Source organism: Leptosomus discolor, chromosome 18, assembly GCF_034619465.1.
Source record: "Leptosomus discolor isolate bLepDis1 chromosome 18, bLepDis1.hap2, whole genome shotgun sequence".
Classification (NCBI taxonomy): domain Eukaryota; kingdom Metazoa; phylum Chordata; class Aves; order Leptosomiformes; family Leptosomidae; genus Leptosomus; species Leptosomus discolor.
The window spans coordinates 14,454,896-14,478,962 of record NC_141408.1 but is presented as its reverse complement, the minus strand read 5'-3'; the positions used below and the strand labels follow the sequence as shown (position 1 = coordinate 14,478,962).

General features: G+C 43.1%; 2 protein-coding genes across 4 annotated transcripts in view; one reads left to right on the top strand and one right to left on the bottom strand.

The window, feature by feature from the left end:
* The window catches only part of NF1 (neurofibromin 1), a 93,384-nt gene that overhangs the window by 63,882 nt on the left and 5,435 nt on the right, over positions 1–24,067 (top strand). For all 3 annotated transcript variants that reach the window (XM_086475305.1, XM_086475304.1, XM_086475303.1), the window contains 21 exons: positions 6,336–6,768; positions 6,998–7,338; positions 8,071–8,273; positions 9,313–9,506; positions 11,047–11,187; positions 11,420–11,699; positions 12,888–13,102; positions 13,321–13,382; positions 13,493–13,607; positions 14,465–14,566; positions 15,529–15,669; positions 16,049–16,175; positions 16,738–16,869; positions 17,098–17,233; positions 18,042–18,199; positions 19,096–19,218; positions 19,920–20,047; positions 20,708–20,808; positions 21,236–21,378; positions 21,606–21,652; positions 22,458–22,674. In XM_086475305.1, coding sequence (XP_086331431.1) covers positions 6,336–6,768; positions 6,998–7,338; positions 8,071–8,273; positions 9,313–9,506; positions 11,047–11,187; positions 11,420–11,699; positions 12,888–13,102; positions 13,321–13,382; positions 13,493–13,607; positions 14,465–14,566; positions 15,529–15,669; positions 16,049–16,175; positions 16,738–16,869; positions 17,098–17,233; positions 18,042–18,199; positions 19,096–19,218; positions 19,920–20,047; positions 20,708–20,808; positions 21,236–21,378; positions 21,606–21,652; positions 22,458–22,674 — 3,539 coding nt within the window. The remainder of the gene's footprint in view (positions 1–6,335; positions 6,769–6,997; positions 7,339–8,070; positions 8,274–9,312; positions 9,507–11,046; positions 11,188–11,419; positions 11,700–12,887; positions 13,103–13,320; positions 13,383–13,492; positions 13,608–14,464; positions 14,567–15,528; positions 15,670–16,048; positions 16,176–16,737; positions 16,870–17,097; positions 17,234–18,041; positions 18,200–19,095; positions 19,219–19,919; positions 20,048–20,707; positions 20,809–21,235; positions 21,379–21,605; positions 21,653–22,457; positions 22,675–24,067) is intronic.
* On the bottom strand, positions 1,705–2,726 carry EVI2A (ecotropic viral integration site 2A). The gene has a single exon (XM_009948474.2). The coding sequence runs from the start codon at positions 2,718–2,720 to the stop codon at positions 1,962–1,964; it is 759 nt and encodes a 252-aa protein (XP_009946776.2). The 5' UTR covers positions 2,721–2,726; the 3' UTR covers positions 1,705–1,961.

Sequence of the window (24,067 nt, the reverse complement as noted above, 5' to 3'; positions counted from 1 at the left end):
TGTCTTTTGCCGCAGTTCCCACCTCATTGACAGGTTGGGTTTTTTCCTTCCTTTCACCGATAGGATCACTATTCTTTCCTTTTTTGTTTGCTTATTTCATGACCCTTCTGGTTTACCCCTTTAACCTGCTGCCTGCTGGCAGCTTACTGGGCTCCTCTGTGCCGCCTGGCTAACTCTTACAGATTCATCCTCCTGGTTTAGTTCTCCCGCTTTCCTAGCTGTGAGCGGTTTTACACCAGGTTAGACTCTCAGATTCTTTTTTTAATACTTGCACGGCCTCTGCTGTGTTAGTGGTCATTTGGGGGAAGGAGAAGGTAACTGCAGTGCGACATCCCCCAGCCCTGCCCTTTAGCTCTCTTTCTGTCACCGATGTGCGATGTTCTCACTTCAGCTCCTCTAAGCCCTAGGTTGTCACACTGATCTGTTACGGTTTGCCCTTATTCTTCTCCTGGCCTTTCTCCTCGTGTTTTAGAAATGCCTGACGTCATCCCCTGTCCTCCCATTCTACTTGTGTCTTGTCTTGTACCTCCTCCTTTGAGCTCTGAGGTCTGAGTATGTGGTTTATGGCAGATTCATTGGAATTTGCCCTGTACTTGGTTTAGTTTGGTTTTTTCCTTCCATCTCCAATGAACTTATTTTCTAATGACTCCCAGTTGTGGTCTAAACTTGCAAACCCCTTCCAGCTTCACCTTCCTTGCTACACCAGCCACCTTTGACGTGGGCTGTTGCATTGTTTTTATTTTTGAGATCTTGTGCTCTCTTGGCTTCCATGACGCTGTCTTCTTGCTTCGCTATCTACTTCTTAACTTGCCCCTTCACTTAAGTATATGGGTGACGTAATGGAATATGAATTGGGGATTCAGTCTTACGGCATGGTCCTGTCATACAACCACCTCTTGTGTCAAAAACGTTTATTACAGAAGCACAGGGCGTTTAGAGCTTTGTCATTAGGCAGTTTGAGCACTTGTAACCATGGTGCAACAGATCTTCTTTAACCCGAGTAGCCTGTGAAAAGCTTCCCATGTTTCCTTAAAATAACAAAAGCTCTGCTGTAGTGAGACCAGACACGGAAATCTCCCCAGAAATATTGGAAAATCTGGTCTCTATGAGAATAAAGAAACGAAAAGTTGTGGTGGTTTTGAAGAAATTTTTGGTGTGTTCTAAGTAGTTGTATTAGGACGAAGTGGAGTGTGTTTCCGGGATGCAAGAAATCACAGCTAGTCATCAGAGAAGACCTTTACTGACCTTCAGCAAATGTTGTATGAATATCATACTCCAAAATGCCTTTCTGTGATATTTTGACTTAGAGAAATAGTATCATGTAAGGCAAGTTATTTAAAAACTGCTGTTGCTAGTTTATTGGAGGTAACAAATTGAAACAGTCCTTATATTCTAACATATACAAACTTCATATATTCATACACAATGTTAAAACACAATAAATACTCTTGAAATCTCAGTCTGGTTCAAAAGATGGTTTAAGACATTCTTGATGGAAAAACCTGAAAGGGCATTTTGAGGGGGCCTAGTTCCTGATTCAGTAATTGTGTCCAAGTTGTGACTGAATGATGTTTTTCTTAAAAAAGCAACTTGGTTATACCTTTGTAGCGTATTATGGTATGGTGTATTTGTTTGACTAACCTTTTTTTTCCCCCTAATGATCTTTGAAAAAGGGCAGACTTCTGTCCTTTTGTTTTATCCCCTTCAGCTCCGATCATCGTGATTTCTGGTCAAAGGAGTAAAACCACTCTTGGCACTACAGAAAGCTATTTAACGCAGTCTTGCTCCCTTCTAGATCTACAAGTTGCTACAGCATTCCCACCGTCATAAAAGTAAAAAAACTTAAGATCTGAATTTAGCTTTCTTATGTCAGAATTCATGTTGTTACTTGAAAGCTGAGTTTTTGCCTTATATTAATGATGTAAAAAAGGCAAAAGGTGGGTTTTTACCTGAGCATTGAACTAAATCTCAACTACAAAATTGGTTAAAATGGGTTCGTGTGACTTTGGTGCTTTGCTTTCCTGTTCGTTATCTGTTTCATTAGTGAGTTTCTCAGTAGTTCCATCTTTGGTTTTCCTTTGGATCGCAGTATCTCTCCCTGATATTAACTCTTGCATTATCAAGTCAGTTCCAGTCTCCTTAGGCATCCTCTGCCACGTTCCTGCTGTGGTTGGCCATAAGCTGTTACTTGCCAGAATATCGCCGTTGCTCCTGGGCCGGCGCTTTCCTTGCTGAGTTTTTTTGAGATACGACATTTTGTTTGCTATGACGACTGTCGACAGGAACAAGAAGGTGCAGACAAGCACAAGTACTGCTATTATAACGAAGCAAATCAGTATCAGAGACTTACTGTCTTCACATGTTTCTTTTGTGACGGTACCCTTGGGTTTGCTGGTATTCCCAGGTCCCGCTGTGGCAGAAACAGCACTCGTGGCAGGGAACAGTGTTGAATTTTGGGCCGTTGTGGAGGATAAGGGTTGGAGGGTACTTGTCTGCATTTCGAAAGTAACCGTTTTGCTGCTGAAATTGGTGCTCAGAGGAGAGCTTGTTTTGGCTTCTGGTGTGTTCTGGCTTCCATTTAGGTTTTGGCCGATAGAATTCCAGGTTGTGTTTATAACCCTCGGGTAGTCGGTGTGGTTTGCGCTTGTTCGCAAACACAAAGAAAAGATTATCGCAACAGGGAAGGCCAAGTGTGGTTTGCTGTGTCTCTTTGTCTTCATCTTCCTATTTAGTCGCCTGTAGAAATACAAATTGTGGTATTAGTTTAGCAAATGCTGGTACTTAGAGGTTTGAATCGCACTTCTCAGGAAATAGTAGGCAACAGCCTTTTTGATTAAAAAAAATACATAACTTGACCTCATTTTTAGTGGATGTAGGAGGGCGAGTTCAGGTGCTTGGTACTGTGAAAGAATAGGTTGTCCTGAACATCTGACACTTTGAGGTTTGTGGAACATATATGAAGATTAAGAAAGACCTTGGAGCAAACAGAGAAAGGAGAGTGTTTCCTACTGACTGCTCGGTGACGTAGAGGCAGACTGTGGTAGTTCCTCCTCTTTGGTAGTTCCTCCTCTTTAAAGCTGGCCATATCGCAGCTTTTAAGTTCATCGGTTCTGCTTTCACACAGCGAAAGGAGAAACCCTTGTGAAGGTTACAGGTTACTGCTTCTTGCTTTCCTGTGTTCCCCTGAATGTGGGACATGTAGCCATGCTTGTAGAGACGGTCAAGTGAGAAACTTTTTTTAATCTGAAATGTTCCTGTAAGTGACAGCAGTAGCTTATTTGCAGGGTTCGTATTTCTTAGCACAGCAGTCTGGAGTATTTCATAAATGCCTAGGAAAAATCTTTGGTCTCTAATTTTTCTGCTTTATTGTACAAAAGGCTATTTGTCACAAATGTACCTCGAGTCTTTCTGACAAACATGTTACAGATTGTGACATTTTCTTTAGAATGTCTGAGATAATTATGCAAATGATGTTACCATCAGTATGTTCTGCTTCGCATTTGTGTAGTACTCAGATTTGTACCTGTTGAATTTGTCGGGAGGGCAGGAAACTGATCTTTGGGTCAGTCTGATACTAAGGCAATAACCTTAAAATAATAGCGACAAATGAAACGAGCAGTGAACGACTTCACCACTGCTTTGTCCCGTTTGCACATGTGAGACATGTCCAGAGATTAATAAGCCTTATTATTATCCCATCCAGTGTCTCTTTCACCGATCTCTGTTGACAGAAGAAAATGTTTCCTCTGGATGTTACAGACTACATTTGGTTCAAATATAAATTCTATAGAGAATGGCCAAAAGTGACAGTGCTGTTTTTATAAATACCTCTGTTCTTGAAGCTATTGCTTTAAAGGTAACAAAGCGTATCTGTGTGTTTCTAAGATTAGGTAATTTTGAAATATTCCAGACAATGTTCACTTTTATCATAGTCAAGTTAGTGTGCCTACCAAAGAACTTAATATACTCGCTCCCAACAGTCAGAGGGGTGAACATACAAGTCCAAAGGGCAGCACTTTGAACTGCTGAAGTCCTCCAGGAGAACGAAAGAAGTGATGTGCCTGGTGTGTAACCAGGGGACAAACGATGGGTGTCTCTCCTTACGTGAAGAGGAGCAGCAAAAGACATAGGTGTCTTTTAATTTGCAGTCACCCATAACATAAAATCCATTCTGAGATGAATCCTTATGGTTAAGCTTGAACTAGAAACCATCTTGGTGATCAGCTACAGCTCAGGTAGAACTTTTATCTTTACATGTAAAGGCTGCTGGGAGGGTGCCCTGTAGCGTACTTTAAAAAAAGAAAAGAAAACAAAAACAGCAAAGCCTTTTTCTTTTTTTTGGAAACAAAACACTTCACATCAAGCTGCTGCATGACCTGCAGAACTGAGGTACATTGGCCGGTACAGACACACCCCAGCGTTTGGTGTCGCTGCCCCAGTGCTGCAGCTCCCTTTGCCTGCTGCCTCCAGGGCTGCAGCAAGGCCGGTGTTAGCGGGAGCGTTCTGCACCGCATGGGCTGCTTTTAAAAATAAACAGGCTGATGCTGTTAAGGGCTTCACCTAAAATCATGAGAGCAAAGGAACTGATCATTAAAGAGCTGGTTTTTCTTTCTTAGTTCAACCCTTTGTGCCTTGGTATTGATAGGGTCTCCTGTCAGCACGCACTGAGATCCACGATACACAGGAACAACAGCGCTGAGCAGCAGCTGTCACTGTTAATCCTTTGGAGTCCGATTGTGAACAACCTTTAACATTGCTAAAAACACAGTTGTATCAGCTTCCTTATTTCACTTGGAGATATTTCTACCCATTGTTACTATTTTTGATTTACTTAAACTTCTTTAAAAATACTTTCACATACAGTTTTCTACAACATCTAAGAAACTTTGAAGTGGAACTTAGAATAGAAGAAGGAAAATGTGTACTTACCTTGCCAAGATGTAGTCAAAAGAAAATTGGTGTTTCGGCTATTTAGTCCTTTAACAATAGAGTTTCTGTGTGCATATATCTGCTCGCGGCGTGCAAACGAACATTAATGTAAAGCAAGCAGATTTAGACAATGCTGGTATTTTTTTAAGCAAATCTGTAGCTGAAATGACATGCCGTTCAGTCTAAGTGGAGAACTAAAACCACAGAGATGACACACTTCCTTTGTGTAACAACTCTACCGTGACACGTTAGAGGGGGGAAAACACCAACGTGCCCAAATTAGCTCAGAACAACAGGAAGTAACACAGGGAAAAAAAAGTATCTGCGACAGACCAATATTGTACATTTATGAAACTGATCTCCTTGGTTATCCTGTGCTCAGGTGATTTACCTCAGATGTTACCAACAGCGGTGTCCCAGTACGCTCAAAACTACGTACCTGCTTACCGTACTTGTTAGCTCTTTCTGTAGCCTTTTGGTTTGCTTGAAGGAGTTGGCGCTAGGTTGAAACAGTGATGGGGATTGAAAAGTGCCGCAGGAGAAGTGCCGTAGGTGTTGGCGGGCTGCTGCCGAGTTTGATTTTCAGTTCATTCTTCCTGGCAGAATTCCGTCTGCTGCGCTGACCCGGAGGCTGGGCTTAGGCAGGTGCGCCGAGCCTGCGCGTCTTGCCGCGTTCAGAGCATCGTTCAATGAGAACGAAGGGTTCCTGACGTGTTCTCTGAACGGTTTTCTGGAGAGAGTTATTTCGCAGACAGATCCTATGTGCTGCTCGGAGGAGTGACCGGTCTTAGAACCGCTCCACCGCGCCTTAGTGTGTGCTGCAGGGTGTGGCCAATGAAGGGAGCTCGGGACCCTTTTAAAAAGTTGGTATGTGGATGCTTAATTGGTCTTAATTAAGACTTACGAAGAAAATGTATTTTTCCACGTACAAAAATAGATATGATTTGAGTCTTTAAGGAAGTTAAAAAGTTAGTTTGAGGAACTTGCACTTTGCTTTTGTTTTTAAAGAAACTCTGGGCCCTTTTCGTGTAGTCCAGTTTTGATCCAATGGATGCACCGTTGCTCGCCAGCATGGATTTTATTTTTTCTTTTAGCTGAATAAACGTCCTGCCTGTCTGGAGGTTCTTTGGCCGTGGCACTTCGTTTTGAAGTTAAGTCCAGAGTCCAGCATCATCATACTGGGCAGTGAACGTGGTTGGAGCGTGAGCTGTGACAGACCGGTGACAGATGCCTTTGGGCTGGAGCTGCCAGTCCAGTCTCGTTGCTTTGGCTCGGTGGTGTTTTTAGAACCGTGTGAGAGGCCAGCCTGGTTTCCTGTAGTGGTAGTATGTGTAATACACTGCTCGAATGCTTGTAACGTGGATCGAAAATGCAAACCCAGCGATGTCTGTCTTGTTTTCTTACAGATTCAAGACTGGGCAGATCAACGGAGATCTGTTGATATACCATGTACTGCTAACTCTGAAGCCATACTATGCAAAGCCATATGAAATTGTAGTGGACCTCACGCACGCTGGCCCCAGTAATCGCTTTAAAACAGACTTTCTTTCTAAATGGTTTGTAGTTTTTCCAGGCTTTGCTTATGAAAACGTCTCAGCGGTTTTTATTTATAACTGTAACTCTTGGGTCAGAGAATACACCAAATACCACGAAAGGCTCTTGACAGGTTTGAAAGGAAGCAAAAGGCTTATTTTCATAGACTCTCCAGGGAAACTGGCAGAGCACATTGAACATGACCAGCAGAAACTCCCAGCAGCTACCTTGGCTTTGGAGGAGGACTTGAAAGTGTTTCACAATGCTCTCAAACTGGCTCATAAAGACACCAAAGTTTCTATTAAAGTAAGTAATTTTAATATTCTTCCTAGTGAGTTGTTACATTTTTGTAAGGATTTGAATATGACTACTGTCTCTTAATTCTCCTCTCTTGTCTTGAGGAGAATTCACAACTTACTAGCATGCCTCTCAGGAATTATAAGATTTCATGTGTGTGTCTTTATACGTGTCAGGTGTTTCTCTCCTTGCGTTGTTAACAGCAGGTGCTGAACTGTTTTTCTGTTCTCTTTCGAAGGTCGGGTCGACAGCTGTGCAGGTGACATCAGCAGAACGAACAAGGGTCCTGGGACAAACAGTGTTTTTAAACGATATATACTATGCCTCCGAAATTGAGGAAATATGTCTTGTTGATGAGAACCAGTTTACCTTGACCATTGCCAACCAAGGCACACCACTCACCTTCATGCACCAGGAGTGCGAAGCCATCGTTAGGTCCATCATTCATATCCGGACACGGTGGGAGCTGTCACAGCCAGACTCCATCCCGCAGCACACCAAAATTCGTCCTAAGGATGTCCCTGGAACGCTACTCAACATTGCACTACTCAACCTGGGAAGCTCAGACCCCAGTTTGCGGTACGGACCTTTAAGTTAATGCCAACTGTGATTAAAAAATGTGAATTCTTTCCAAGGTTTAGCAAAACTCCCTTGAACAAAACACTTTTTCTTTCAGCACAGCTCTGTAAAATGTACTTTTTAACGTAAAGGAAGATTGTGTTTTCTGTCGGCGAAGGCAGGCGTGCGTGCTGTCAGAGTAACCCAAGGCCTGTAGGAAGCTAATTTCTCTGTATAAGGAGAAGTACTTCTGCTTTGCAATGCACGTTTGTTGGGTACAATTGATTCTCGTGGCGTTGAACTTCTTGTTGAGTAGTGCGGGAGCTGTACCTCCTAGAGCGGGCTCTCGAGTGCCGTCGGGACTGCCGCGGGCTGGCTGCTGGCTCGGTGGCAGCTCCCGGGGCCCTTGGCAGTCTCTCTCCCAGCAGCTCAGAGGCACCAGGGAGCATTTAGCGTTTCCTGGAGCTGGAGGTCCGGTACAGAGTCCTTGGGGCGTACTCTGTAACCTCGTCAGAAATGGTTCAAAGCAAGCGGAGGGGTGACTTTGTTCGTTTCTCCAAGGCAAATGTTTTTGTCTCTGAATCTTAACTGGCGCAGGGAAAAAGCTCAGGATTTAAATGTAGTCTTTTGTTATAGCAGCATTGGTTTGATTTTTAAGATGTCAGTACTACTACTGTGATGCCTTGGTGTAACGCGTGTGTTTTAAAATGTACAAGAAAACTATTACAAGTCACGTTGCTTGCTTTGTTACAGGTCTGCTGCCTATAATCTTCTATGTGCCTTAACCTGTACCTTTAATTTAAAGATTGAGGGCCAGTTACTGGAAACTTCAGGTCTGTGTATTCCTGCCAACAACACGCTATTTATTGTATCTATTAGTAAGACCCTTGCAGCTAACGAACCACACCTCACCTTAGAGTTCTTGGAAGAGTGTATTTCTGGATTTAGCAAATCTAGTAAGTAACGCTAGTATTCCTTCATGCTAACGGTGAATTTGAAAAGGTTTCGGTGGGTAGCTGTCTAGCTTAGTCAGTCCAGCTTCCCCATGTTACTGAGTCACAGTGAGTTTAAATGGCAAACGCTTCTCAGAGCTGGTCTGGCTGTTTTCAAGACTATCCGTTTATAGCTGTTTCTTAATAATCTGAAGCCAGGCATTTTTACAAACTGGAATGGCATCTGTTGGAACAAAAACATTACTTTTCACATTTGAATGTGCCCTTTCCTTTCTCATGAAGTAGATTTAAAAAAAAAAAGAAAAAAAGGCAACTGCCTTTTAAACTTGAAATGAATGTTAAACCAAGTTCTGCTAGACGTCTCGTGCATTGAGAGGATTAAGCTGGTTCAGAGAGATCACAATCCAAATGGTTTGTTTCCTGTCGCTGTTGATAGTTTGGTACAGTGAGTACTTGGGATGGATTTCTGTCAGGCTGTGACTAGTTCAGCAGAAGTGGAGAATATTGCAGAACAGAAATCAAAATTTGATGTCCATGGTAGCGAAGGTTTGACCCCTGGACTGTACATGCACAGAAGAGTTACAGGGTTCTCCAGTCACATCGAAGTTAATCTTTTCAGATGGATTATATCTCTCAATTGTACGTCTGGTTCTGTTGCGCTGCTTCTGTCATCCTTGCCTCGCAGGCGCGATACAGCTCTGGCTTTGCTGTTGGAAGCTGTTTAGAATGTGTTCTGAAGATTAAAAGAAATTAATCTGAAGTAGTCCCACTTAACGCGGAATGTACGCATCTTTGTCACATCTCCTGAAAGATATTAAGATGTCAACAGCTCCTTGCCAGATTCCTGCAGATGTTTCGTGGATGTCATTATTAGATTCTGTTTCTTTTTGAAGCTTGTGTGTTTGCCCAGTAGTAGTTGCTCGGCTCTGATAGTAATTATTTTAGGCAATAAGGCTGAAAAGAAAAATGCTCACAAATAAATATTTACTTACAAATAGAGACCAGTGCTGATTCTGTGTTACAGAGTGAATTTTTATTTCAGGTATTGAACTGAAACACCTTTGTCTGGAGTATATGACTCCCTGGCTGTCTAATCTGGTCCGATTCTGTAAACACAACGATGATGCCAAGCGCCAGCGAGTCACTGCTATCCTGGATAAGCTTATAACAATGACAATAAATGAAAAGCAGATGTATCCTTCCATTCAAGCTAAGATATGGGGAAGTCTTGGACAGGTACAGATCCTGCGTAATTCATGGCAGTTTGTTTATAAGCTGATTATAGAGTTTTGAACCACTGAAATGTTAATGCAGAGAGAGAAAACAGATCTCGACATGACCTGAGCGTGTTAGCTGTGTGGAGTCGGGGTCAAGTTCTTCTGAAGGTTCTGTTCTATAAAATACTTCATAAAATCATTAACGAGCTCTGGCTTCTTGGAATGCGTTCCTGGCCCTCACTGGGAATTGAAAATTAAGTCTTTGGTGTTAGTAGTAATTGTTCTGTCACACCCCCTGAAGGTGGGGGTACTGAATGGAAAGAACCAAGTACGAGCGTTCAGAGGCGTATTAGGCACGGGGCATTGGAAGAACTTTTTTTTTTTTTTTTCTTCTGTTTGCCTGTTTGAAACAGACACGTTTTGATCACAATTAATAGAATATCAGTCCTTCTGTTGATCATTAGCTTAACTCAGCCAAATTCTGTCCTCATCCTCCCTGCAAAGTAAAGAAAATTTAAAGAACCCAAAGCTGATGTCAGATACGCCGTTCGTGAAGGAGGTGTCTAGTCAAACGGGACCAGGCTTACCTGCCGTGACCAGGCTTGCTCACAAGCTTTGTACCAACTTCCTCATTGTCATCCTATTTTTATTTCTTTTTAACGGTCGTTCAGACTGATGCAGCCCAGCATCACAAAGCTGCTCTTGGAGAACGTGGGAGAACTGTCAAATGGCTGCATGAGTGCATTCTCTTGCTTGGTCCAGTTGGCCAAAAACCCCCCAAACAACCCAAAAAGCAATGTATTTTGAAAGCTTAAATGACATTGAGAGCAATAGGACCGTTCAGTCCGGTATGAAAGTCTGTTAACAGGTAAATACGGAGAACGCACAATTGAAAGATTAAATGTTCCACAGCAGTCGGTGGAAATTTTATCATTGACTTAGTTGACCCATGATTGCAACCGATTTTCATAATATAATGAGCTGAATTTGAACCGTTGCTGAAATGGCATTAATCTTAGCCTGCCCGTTGCGTTTGAGTTCTCTGTGCACTCGGACAGATTCGCTTCTTACCTGCAGGTACCGAGTGTCTGTCTGTTGGGGGGTGTTAACATGAGAACCACCTTGTTTTACTGGTAGCTGTATTCATGCACGGCTAGTGCTCTAAGCAGAATCGTTGACAGATGAGATCTTGCTTATTTTCTCGGAAATATGTTTTTCCTCCACTTCAAATGCAGTTTCTTCTTATTAGGCTCAGCGTTTTATGAATAGTTATACTTTAAAATGGAAAATAGAAGTAATGAAAACTAAATTAGAGCTTCCCCATGGGTCTGAAGCTCTTCAATCTGGAGTAAAACCTGATGGAATTCAGCTTTACACTTGTGAAACCTGCAGTAGGCTTTTTTCCAAAAGGGTAACAAATCACTAAAGCTGATGCTTCGGTGGATGGTAGCTGTGCATCATCAAGTTAAAAATGAACGATTGCTGATTTAAAAGGTGGTTTGCTGTGGGAAAATAAAGTTAATCTGACTGCTAAAAAAGAACTTGTGTTTCTCTAACAGATAACAGATCTCCTTGACGTAGTGCTGGACAGTTTCATCAAAACCAGTGCCACAGGGGGCTTAGGATCCATAAAAGCTGAGGTTATGGCGGACACAGCTGTAGCGCTTGCTTCTGGGAATGTGAAATTGGTTTCAAGCAAAGTGAGTTCCCTCTTTGCCTTGATTTCCTTTTATATAATAATTTAAACTTATGTAATAATAACGTGACCCTGAGATGCTTTCGGATTGCTCGGTACAGGCAGTAATGCAATAAACATCATAAAATAGGTTCCAAGCAAGAGGATAATTCCGATGTTAAATTGTAATGGGGTTTGCTGAAATTTTGAGCTGCGCTCTTCGATGGAGTAAGATAAAATGGTTGCTCTCTTCTCAGGTGATTGGAAGGATGTGTAAAATAATCGACAAGACTTGTCTGTCTCCAACTCCTACGCTGGAACAGCACCTGATGTGGGACGATATTGCCATTCTAGCGCGTTACATGCTGATGCTCTCCTTTAACAACTCTCTGGATGTGGCAGCACATCTTCCCTACCTCTTTCATGTAGTTACTTTATTGGTGGCCACTGGTCCCCTTTCTCTCAGAGCTTCCACTCACGGGCTTGTCATCAACATCATTCATTCTCTTTGCACTTGTTCCCAGCTTCACTTTAGTGGTAAGTTGGGTTTTTTTTTCCACATTTCCAATTAAACTGATTGCTCCTCAGTTGGGTTAAAAAATACTCAAGTGTCTTTCTCTCTTTAAACTATTTTGAGGGTTTGAAAATACCATGTTGCAGTTGAGCTTGCCTCCAAGTCAGAATGAGGATATGATCTGCAACACATGAGGATGGAATTAAAAAACCTACTCTCTGGTTTAGAGCAGGTGCATAATGTAAATTGTTTGTGTAACGAGTTTTAGAAAAAGAGAAGAAAGTACCAGCCAGTTCCGGTAGTGCAGAGAAAGGAGAAAATACGTCTGTGCTAAAACTGGCTGATGTGCATCTTTTGAGTGGTTGCGTAATGTGGTAACAAAAATATCAATTACATAAGGGAATTGTGAAACTATACTGTTAAAACAGGTATTTTGCATACTGCTGTATTTTGGCAGTCCTAAAATAATTGGTATTAGCAAATATGTAGCTGTCACTTCTTACCACAGAAGTACAGTACAAAACTAGGCTGCATTTTGTGCAGAAAAAAATCGAAAGTTTATGTAATCTTGTCTCTTTTTTTAAGTATCTGAGAGCTCATTTTATATCTATATATATCAACAGAGTGTGTGCGAATGCACACACACACACGCACGTTCATGTGTAGGTCTAAAGAAAAGCTTTGCTTTGAGGCACAGAGAGAAAGGCGAGCCTTCCTGGTAAGCAGTGAATTTGAAGTACACTGCAATGAGCTGGAAGTTCAGAACTGTAAAAGTACTCTGTGCTAGTGGCAGGGCTGTCATTTTCTTCTGATTGAAGTGGCGGTCGGCATTTTGGTGCCAGAGCCGAAAGCAGAACCCGATTGCAGTTTGAACTTCCAGTACTGTTGGTATTTCAAAGCCGGAACTCTTCAGGTTTCCATTTTCTGAATCCACACGAGGAGAATTCTCACAGAACCACGTCTGTAAACGAGTTTCTTCCTACCTGTTTTTCAAATCTTCCTGGGGACTGGTTTCGGCAGTCTGTGCAACACACCGCGGGTGGTGAGGCATCCTCTGGGAGAAGCAGCAAGGAAAGCAGTGTTGGAATGAGCAAAGGGACGTGCAGGATGACTGTCTGCTTTGTATTCATGGGAGGGTGAGCCTCAGGGGGTCTAAAACACGGACTGAATTTCAGTGCTTTAAATGTAATATGTAAAAATTCATTCAACAGAGGAGACCAAGCAAGTTTTAAGGCTGAGCTTGACCGAGTTCTCTCTGCCCAAGTTTTATTTGCTGTTTGGCATCAGCAAAGTGAAATCCGCCGCAGTGATAGCGTTCCGATCCAGCTATCGAGACAGGTCGTTCTCACCCGGGTCCTATGAACGGGAGACTTTTGCACTGACTTCGTTGGAAACTGTTACTGAGGCTTTGTTGGAGATCATGGAGGTACGTGGCTCAAAGCAGCAGAAGTGATCCGGAAGGGAAGGCGGCACAGCGTGCGCCCCGCAGAGGGGAGCGGCGCAGTGCGCTGAGCCTCCCGTGGCGCGTGTGGCAATGACTAGTCGCGTAGCTGGCTCCTGAGAGCTAGACTGACCGCACGTTCTGAATGTTAAAAATACTTTTTCTTCATGTTACGTATATTCAAACTATGTAATTCTTTTCAGGCTTGTATGAGGGATATCCCAACGTGCAAGTGGCTGGACCAGTGGACTGAACTAGCTCAAAAGTATGTCCTAGATCTCCCAACATAACCCGCGCCTGCCTGCGTAGAATCCTCGACTTTTCCTTGTACAGCCTGTCTGTCTGTCTAATACAGTGTGCTCTGTTTCTTCACAGGTTTGCATTCCAGTATAACCCATCCCTGCAGCCAAGAGCACTCGTTGTCTTCGGCTGTATCAGTAAGCGTGTGTCTCATGGACAAATAAAACAAATAATCCGAATTCTTAGCAAGGTAGATGGGTCTATGTCTGTTTGCCTTTGTGACTCATAAAATAGCGATTTGAGCCATTTTTAGCTTTATCTTCCTGCCAAATATAGAACTCGGCATCATTTGAGGATAAATATTTTTTCCAGGCCTATTCTTGTATAGAACTAACTGATTGGAAAGTCACTTTTTGTAGGCCAGGCTTTTAATTTCAAATTACCTTGGTGGCAGTACGTTTCATCACTGCTGCGACTTCTAGAGTGACAATTGCTTTCAATAGTGAGTGTAAAATTTAAGACACTGAGATTGATCCAGAAATCACTATTTAAATAAATGAGAAATTCTCTGTTAAGGCATTTAGCTGCGTACATGTGATGAACAACTTTCTGGTTTTAAGGACGTTAATAACCTAATGTGTTGTAAATAAATGCAATAAAGAGCGGGACATTCCTGTAAGAGAACTTCGGAACAGCCTGCCCAGTTTGGAGTGACGTTCTGTATTTCTAAAGAAAGTTGTTGTTCCATAGCAAGTAAACAGCATGCTAAATATGTTTGCTTTAAGCATTTTGTTAGTTTTATGGACATAAACTTTAATTGAAGAGCACCTGAATTGTCAAAGAGCCACTCTCTTAATTCTTCACCTTGTCCTGCTCCCTTACTCTTTTAAAACAGATCGTGCAGTTGCTTTCAGCAGCACGTGTGTCACTTCCGTGTAAATCTCCATTTGTAAAAGTTCTTGAGAATTGGTTTAAAATGAGCTCAAGCTTTGTAATCTAATTGAGAGCAACGATTATTGCTTACAGCTTTGATCTTTTTACAAAGCAAAATCTAATTATGGTTGTATTTTTAATTACTCTTTTTTTTGTTTGTTTTCCTACAAAAAGGGACTTGAGAGCTGTTTAAAAGGCCCCGATAATTACAATAGCCAAGTTCTAATAGAAGCTACAGTTATAGCACTCACCAAGCTGCAGCCTCTTCTTAATAAGGTAAACTGGCTTTTTAGAGAAAACAGAGAACGTAGGTTGTAAACGAAAGTTACAACTACAGGTATAATCTCAAAAATCTGTGTGCTGTGGTGTCTGAACTCACACTTCCCTGCAATGGCTCACGCTCGGCAGTGCTACGTCTGGGGAGTGTGTCAGGTGTTGTCTGAGACCTGTGCCAAGGCTTGCAGACGCCTTAGAGCGTGCTGCCATGCTGCGGCCGGCGGGGCCAGAGGCAGAGGCCGTACCACAGGCTGTCGTATTTCTTCCCAAAGGATTTTCAGTCCTGGCTTTCCAATGTCAGGTTGCTAATACATGCCTTGCAGGTCGTGGCTTGTGATAAACGCTAGTCTTGCCCGATTTGCTCTTAATTTGGCCATCTGTGTGTTACTGTCAAATTCGTGATTTGAGCAGCACGCCAGTAGGTACCACCAGTCATGAGGAGCCTCGGGTACCTGCTGTTCACACACAAAACTTGTTCCTAGAAAAATCCGCTGCTTAAGAGACGTGGGATTCATTGGATGCCAGTTCCTCCTCCGTGCTCTTTTGGTTTGGAGAAGAAATTGCCTGGCCGGTCACACGGGCAGCGTTGCAGCCCGCTTTCGGCGTGTGCTCTCCAGTTGCTAACCAGAGACGTGCTGCTGTTCAGTCTGGCGCGGGGCAGCGTCTGCCTGACGTGTTTGTGAGCAACGGGAGGAGTATGAGAGAGGAGGAATGGGGTTGGGGGCGGGGCGGGGAGGGGAAGGCTTGAAATCAGTTTGCTTTCTACCATTCGCCTGTTGAGCGCATGAAGGCCACGAGTTCATGTGAGCATCTTGTGTGGCTGGAATGGATGTGGCTGAGGAGAGGACGTGCTGCCAGGAGGACAGCAGTGCGTGTCCAAACCCGGGCGTCAGTCCGGTCTGTCGTTCCTGTGCAGGAGCTGACTGGAAAGTGAAATCGCGGCTTTTTCGTTTTCCTTCTAGGACTCTCCTATGCACAAGGCCCTCTTTTGGGTGGCCATGGCAGTGCTGCAGCTGGACGAAGTGAACCTGTACTCGGCAGGTACAGCACTGCTCGAGCAGAACCTGCACACCTTGGACAGCCTGCGAGTGTTCAATGACAAGGTAAGCCGTGCGCAGTCAGCCGTGGCTGGCCCTTCGTTTGCATAAGCAGTTAGAGCTGTTAAAAAGGAAAAATCCCCTCCTTGTCCTCAGGGACACTAGTTAAGCCACTAAAACTGAAATGTGCCGTAGAACTTGTTTCACTTGGGTAATACCAACAGTAAAACGAAGATGGGGAGATGAAGCTCTGCTTACTCTGTTCTAAACTGGAACAGAGATGTACGGATGTGCTCTGTTCAAGTGTGTGTTTGATACTTTCATGTAAGCTCTTAAAATTACTGTTTTGTCACTTTTAAAAAACAAACAACCAAACAAACAACCTTGAGGTATGATGTGTCACTTTTTAACAAGGTTCTCTTGTGTTGTATTTTTTCTGGGTCAGAGCCCAGAAGAGGTGTTTATGGAGATCAGGAGACCACTCGAATGGCACTGCAAGCAGATGGATCATTTTGTTGGGCTAAATTTCAACTCCAACTTCAACTTTGCACTAGTGGGACACCTCCTGAAAGGTAAGAATACGTATTGCTGTTCGCTTTAGATGAACACCCTTAGTTCAGAAGTAAAAGCAAGTCCGAGGATAAAGGGGAAAAAGTGGGTGGTGGATTTTAAGTAACTTGTATTACAGAATAGATACAGAATTCAATGTTCTTTGACCAAAGGTCTTTGCTAGGTTTCCTGTGTACGTGTCCTGTGAGGGTCTTTAGTGCTAATGATACAAATTCCGAACTGTCACAGGACGTGTGGCTTCATTTGCTGCAGATCTTTACTTCTTCCTCCAAGAATGCTGGCTGTCTGTGTGTTTGCCCGTGTTCGGGCTCACTGTTTCTGTTAGGAGACTGATTTCTGAGGTAATCGGTATAATACATGCACAGACATTTGAAGTGATGTGATTGGGGGCGGGACCAGAAAGAACTAGTCTTGAACGGGCCATTCCTGCTAGCATTCTGCCTCCTTACCCTTTATATGAGAGAACATGCTGAAAAATACTTGTAAAGATTTTCAAAATATTAGGGCTCCATAAAGACACATTCAAACATTAACTACAATATATTTCTTAACCTCATTTCTTAGGGTACAGGCATCCTTCTCCTACCACCGTAGCAAGAACAGTAAGGATTCTACATACACTACTAGCTCTGGTTAACAAACACAGGAACTGTGACAAGTTTGAGGTGAACACCCAGAGCGTGGCTTACCTAGCAGGTAAAACCAACCAAACAAACGTTCTTTTGGATTTGTGCTGACTGGGTGGGGAATATCATTCTTTTTAAACGCCCCGCGTCTAATCGGTGCGTCCCAGTAGGGTGTAACAGCATCTCGGTGGTCGTCCTTGTACTAAGTAAAAAATTTAAATTGGTGGAGTATTGCTGACGTTCTTCAATCCATTCCTACTGTGTGGAAAACTTACGCTAGCTTTCTTTGAATTTCTAGCTTTGCTGACAGTATCTGAGGAAGTTCGAAGTCGTTGCAGCCTAAAACATAGGAAGTCTCTCTTGTTGACAGACGTTTCAATGGAAAATGTTCCTATGGATACGTATCCCATACATCACAGTGACACTAGCTATAGGTTGGTGGTCTAACTTGGATAAGTTACCCAGATTTCAATGCCTGTTTCCTGTAGTAAGTTACCTAAAGGTAACCTGTGGTATATTGAAAACTGAAACCCAGTTCATCCAGCAAAGTTAATGTTCTATTACTGGTTCCAGAGCAATGTGCTACTTACACTGTGATCAAGAGCCACAGAGGAATTTGTGCATCAAATTCATGTAGATCTAATTTTAAGATCCGTAACGCTATTTCAGAGCTTAGCTGCTGTGGAGGTTGTTTACTGGCGTCTTTCTACAAGACCTAAATCAATCTCATTTTTCATTTATGTTTTAGAAGAAAATTTTGTTTGTCCTTTTAAGAGCTTCAAGGCATGTACTAAGTAATCGCTTGGTCCATGTGGGGGGAAGTCTTGGCACCCGATAGCCTGCCCATAAGCAGCCGCAGAGATACGCTAAGAAGTCAGCCGAGAAGTGACATGGAGAGCCAGTTCCTCTCAACAGGGAGCACTTTACTCAGTATCTCTCTTTGTAGCATCCAGTATGGAGTAGCTGATTATTAAATAGCTTTCATCTTGCCTCCTAGGCTGATCTGCTTGTGTTCTTGTCATTGCTTTATTTTTTATCTCTTCAGCATTACATTCATGTCAGATTGTTAGTTTTCAGTAGCTCAGATATTTTTGCAAGCAAAGTAATAAATATGTGGGTTTGGGAGATTAACCTGTTAGGAAAGATGGGTTTAATAAAGGATAGTTTGGCTAGTTGAAGAATTTATGCCTAAATGTGCACGGTTTTAAAGATTTTCTTAATTTAATTTCTCTGCACTTTCAGGACACTAAAGGAAAATCAACCATGGTCATCACCAAAGGGGTCAGACAGACACCTGGCTGCCAGTTACCCGACAGTGGGACAGATAAGCCCTCGAACACGAAAGTCCATGAGTTTGGATATGGGGCAGCCTTCACAAGCGAACACTAAAAAGCTTCTAGGTTATTAAGATAACTAATTTACTAATTTGCACAATACCCCAGGAAGCGTCACTGGACAAAAATTATGCCTGTATTTATTCGGACTTTAAGTGCTTATTCCTGATGCAGAGGAATAGATGCCGTTTCTGCAAAACACCAATTACAGAACACTGTGCAGTTAAAGAGGACTAGCTCAGTTCTTTTGATCGTAATGGGGGGGGAGCAAGAGTGACATTCAAAATGTGTGTGTTGAAGTGGAGAAAAAAGAAAAGAAAAAAAAAAAAGATTCCAGATACTAAAGGTCCATAGTGCCAATTTTCTGCCACCAGCCCTCTTTCAAGAAACCGAGAAGCTGGATCCCTCAGCTTAGCTACTGTATTGAATACCCTACCTAATGCTAGAAGAGGTGGTCCCAAAACATTTTAGATGTTTTGTAAGCAATCTGATTTTTATTCATGGCTTCTCCGTGCATCATGTTTACAAGCAAAGTCTTAATATCAGAGAAACAAGATGAGTTGCTTTGCATAACTTGTGTTGCCCTCTTACGTTACATGGTCTGTGTGGAAGCAGAGGGGCATTTCTTTCATTACGATCCTGTTACTGCTTCCTTTTCAGTAATCACGTTTTGGCATGTTTATTGGATATGATGTGTTGGCCGGGAAACCACAGCATGCCCACGGCTTGCGTGTTTGACTAAACTGCATGCTTTCCTCATGTGTGTTGTGAAGCATTTTGGAAACTGTGATGGAGAGCGGCATGGTGTGATCGTACTTTCTCTGCCATCCCTGAAAACGGTGAAAATGTCCCCAGGTTCCTGTCAATACGTTGCAAATAGGAGAGTAGCTTGGCCAGAAAATGAGAAGTTAGAATATGGATTTAGCTTTAATGTTTTTAATTGCCTGATAAATTGTTTTTAGGTACAAGGAAAAGTTTTGACCATTTGATATCGGACACAAAGGCTCCTAAAAGGCAAGACATGGAATCTGGAATCACAACGCCTCCCAAAATGAGGAGAGTAGCCGAAAATGATTATGAAATGGGTGAGAAAGAGGACTACCATTTTAAGAATACTACTCATTATAAATGCTTTGTATATATATACAAAGAATTATTTCTAAATTCAGCGTTTATTTGCCTAGGTTACTACCAGGTAAGGGAGAAACACCTTTCTTAGCAGTGGCTTCTGGAGAGTACAGTCTTCACTGGCGACTGAGGCTGGAGTTAGGGTTGCTCAGTTTGCAGATGCAGAGTAAGGGGCAGCTATAAAGTCCTGCAAACAGGAGTGAAATGACAGAAATACAATCTGGCTTTTTGTGAGTTCGGAAGCCCTAGCTGCAGATTTCTGCAGGAGATGCAACGTAACCTGATGCCCAGAATGCCTCTCTTCATCTCCTCCCCCATCCGCTGCCTGTGCCCCCATCCCCAATTGCAATGCAAGACCAGGGTTCTTCTGTTGGCTCTGATGTCAGGCTGCTGCCGGACCCGCAGTGCGGTGCTGCCGCCCCTGGGCCTGTATTTCACCCAACAGGAAATTGGGGGTGTTGTTTTCCATTCGATGATACATCCCATGTAGTGCTCTAGCGCTGCTGGTGTTCCAGCGTAGTTCTTGCTTTTACACTTGATGACAAGGCTGGTGAGCTCTGAAGTTTGCCTATGACCGAATTTGTTGTGCAAGAGCTAATTCTATTTTGGTTTGGCTTTATTTTGCTTTGGATGAGTTGGTCTTTTTTTTCTGTGGCAGAAACCCAGAGGATATCACCGCAGCAACACCCCCACCTTCGAAAGGTTTCTGTTTCTGAGTCAAATGTCCTCCTAGACGAAGAAGTTCTGACCGACCCAAAAATTCAAGCACTGCTGCTTACAGTTCTTGTAAGCTTTCTTCCTGTGTGTTTTCTGGTGTTCTCTTGGCTTCCAAAGATGCACGTGTGTTCCTTGCAGTGACGTGCAAGCCTATTCCTTTGTTGTTGTTCTTCCAACTTTCTAGGAGTCACTTTTAGAAATGTATTTACGTGCTCTTCGGGAGCAAATACTGTGTTTTCATTACTCTGTATTGTTTTGTAGAACATGTCCCTTTTTCCTCGCAGATTTTCATCACAAACTGCTTTTTTATAATAAAAGGATATGAATATATTATACTTAAAAATTTAAGAAGTGAAAATTGTTGGAATCCTAACATAATTCCATTTAAAAATTAACCAGTAATATAGGTACAGTATGGTAGTGCTTTCTTCAGATGTACCAATAGAGTTACCATTCCTGGTACAATTCAGAAAGACTCAGTTGCCCACTTTTGTCAAAATAGCCAAATTTTTTGCCGAAAGAGAAGCTATTGCCAATGTTTTATATTGTTTCCCACATGCACATAAAATAACTTGATTCCGTGCCCAAAGGGGACATGAATCGATCTGTTGTAACGCTGCTTTCTGCTATTCAGAAGTCTTAAAACCTTAAGCTACCAGCTCAGCAGAAGCCTGTAACTACTCCCATGGCACGAGAAGCACGCTAATTTACTCCTTTACCTTGTGACAGGCAACGTTAGTGAAGTACACTACTGATGAGTTTGACCAGCGGATTCTGTATGAGTATTTAGCAGAAGCCAGTGTTGTCTTCCCAAAGGTCTTTCCTGTTGTGTAAGTATCTAAAACTCCGTTGATGATGACTCTGTACTTGGCCCTTCCTTGGGGAAAAACCAAACCGTGCATGAGATCTGCAGGGGGGCTCAAGTGAGGCACTATTCCCACAAGTTTAAAAAGCTGCTTTGAAGTTCCAGCTCTGACATGTACATAGATCCGGTGAATAATTTCTTGGTAGAAGGTGATTCCAGTATTTGCAGTTTGAAGTGGTAGGTGAGCGCTTCAGTGGTTATGTTGTTCGTGCCATTTTTGAAAGTGTTGCACATCGTAGGAGTCCCCACTGAGCACGTACAGGAATTGCGTTCCACTGAAATCACTGAGATTTTGAAAATCTCACCTTAACTACTGTTGGCTAAAGTCAGCTGGGAACTGCAGATTTATTTTATTTAATGAACAAAAAATAAGCCACTTCTCTTTTCTTCAGGCATAATTTATTGGATTCCAAGATCAATACCCTTTTATCGCTGTGCCAGGATCCAAATTTGTTGAATCCAATTCATGGGATTGTTCAGAGTGTTGTCTACCATGAAGAGTCTCCACCCCAATACCAGACTTCTTATCTACAGAGTAAATATTTTTCCATTTTTTACAGCTCTTAGGTATTTCATATACAAATTAAAATGCCTTAATTTTGTTACGTGTGGTTTGAACAAAATTCAGTGTCGCATCTCCAAATCAAACTGTTTCATTTCCATGCCTAAGTAAATCCCGGTGATGTGCTGGGTGTACTTTCTAGTTGTTTTCTGTCAGTCAAGAACTGTGTTTTTGTGGTAACATTCGATTTGTCATTGTAGGTTTTGGATTTAATGGGTTGTGGAGGTTTGCCGGCCCGTTTTCGAAGGTAAGAACGGTACACTGTGTACAAGTTCATGGGTGGTTTGCCTTTGTCTTCTGTGTAAAGCACACGGGTGCTCCAGGAAAGGTGCAGATAAAATGATAAGTCATAGAATTTATATGAGCAAATTCACAGTATAAGGCTCACTTCTGTAGCTAGAGCAGTTTTTGCGCCTGCATCAGGTGTTTGGTAGACTCGGGAAGCTCAAATTGGCAGCCACAGCCTGGTGTGTAAATGCACCTTTTGCTGCTCCCAGGTTCCCTGACGTACAGCGTCGTTCAGGAAGTCCTTAGTTCGTTACGTGTATCTCACAGCGTAAGGAGCTCGTTTGACAGGAGCAGTAATTCGGTAGGGTGAGGTTTTGTGCGGCAACAGAGCGACTCGGCGGAGTGCTGGCCGTCTGTGCTGCCGTTTGCTGCCCCCAGTCATCCGGCCCAGAGCCGAGCCCGCAGTGCCCAGGGTGTTGGGCTCTGGGGACACGGGCAGTGCTCTCAGGGGCAGGTCAGGCGCTGGCAGCTGGGGCAGTTCAGCGCCCGGTGAACCGGCCCCTCTCTCCTGGCCTGGGGCGTCCGCTCGCTGCGGAGGTTACACCTGCGAGCGGCCGTCAGTGTGTACGTTGAGGTCAGTTGGAAGAGACCACGAATCAGTCTGTACAGACACATCAAATGCTTTTTAAAATTTTTGGGCAAAACTAGTGTGATACCGGACTGAGTTCTGGGGCAAAGCTCATATTGACAGAAAAGTAGAAAGAAAAGAATCAATCTCTTATTTTTTCTTTCTTTCTTTTTTTTTTTTCTCCCTGTCACCACAGCAAACACAGATCCCAGACTATGCTGAGCTCATAGTGAAGTTTCTTGATGCCTTGATTGACACGTATTTGCCTGGAATTGATGAGGAAACCAGTGAAGAATCTCTCCTGACACCCACATCTCCCTATCCTCCCGCAGTGCAGAGCCAGCTTAGCATCACTGCGAACCTTAACCTTTCCAATTCCATGACCTCGCTGGCGACATCCCAGCACTCCCCAGGTCAGTGGCTGTTCCGGTACCACACGGGTGAGAGAAATGTGTTGAATTTACCGTTCTTGCAGCCACTCAGCCTCGTTATCTCTTTGGATGTGTTTATGCATCAAACGTCGTTGCATTCTTGAGTCAAATGAATATGAAACCATTTACTAAGCTCTTACGCTGGGGTTTCAGATGTTGGGTTTTGTCCAGCACAAAAGCTGCCTTCCGAGTTGCTCTGCGTGAAGGAAACAGCGTTAAGTGCATCAGAATGAATAACAGCTGCATCTTAACATGGAACATACGCAGCAGTGGAGCCTTGAAAATGAATAAATGTAGATCTATAACCATTATATTTGGCAAGGAGACTACTACCTGTCTGGGCACACGTTAGGAAAAATAATCCAGCAGCGTGCCGTGGAAGGGTGTGTCTGGGCTGACTCTGTTTCAGTTGACCATATGATTGAAGGCCGATGCTCGTACAGGCAGCATCGTGCGGAGGTCGTATGGTCGCTTGAAGAAGAAAAGGTCTTTGTGTAGGTACGTACGGAATGCTGGGTCAGTCCAGCCCTTGCATCGCCAGAAATGTGCTGGTGGGAAAATGAAGGTGTTCAAGGAAAAAACAGTCATCAAAGGCAGTAAATGGATAAAACCACTAAATTCCTGCTGGCCTGGAGAGATGGGAATTACAGGGAAATGCAGAGGTTAAATTTAACAGCACAGGGTTTCAGGGTGAAAAATGAAAAAAGAGTAAAAATGATTCAGTAAGCAGATGAAGCATAAGCTACAGGAAATTAAATATAGGGAGAAAATGGAATTTATGTCAGAAATCTGCATGAAGACTCTTCCTGAAGTCATTTCGGATTAGCGTCTCGTATGTTGAGGGAGCACTTTACTCTTCTTTGTCACGGCAGTTGCCCTGTGCGATGTTTCTGAAGTGGTGATTTAACTGCTGCAGTTCTGAACGCTGGCGTCAATCAGCCTGTTATTTCTGCTTTGTTTCTCGCTGTGGTGGAAGGCTAGAAACCACCCGCTGTGGGGTGGTTTGGGTTTTACCCTTCTTCACTGGGTTTCTGCTAGCCCTGAAATAAGCTCCCCTTATGCTGTACTTGGCTCTGTGCAAGGAATCTGCTCTTCCAGGTGATGGCTTTACTCCCAGATGCCGTGCAGGGTTTTTGTTCAGTGTGATGAGTATTGCAGAGGTGCAGCAGGGGGTGCACCCTGAGCTGAAGGTTATCCCTTGAATAATTTGGGCATAGTGATTTCTTTATTTCATGCAGGGAAAAGTGGTTACAAGTTGCTTCTTTCCAGTATGAGAAGCCAACTTAAATTGTTGAAATCTGGGGAGGTCACCTTCTTGAAATATGCTGTGTTCTAGGATTCCATTTCAAGACACCTGTCAGTCTGAATACACCCA

Bases quoted from the DNA above. Each gene is read 5' to 3' on its own strand.
- EVI2A (XM_009948474.2), bottom strand. From the start codon at position 2,720: ATGAAGACAAAGAGACACAGCAAACCACACTTGGCCTTCCCTGTTGCG.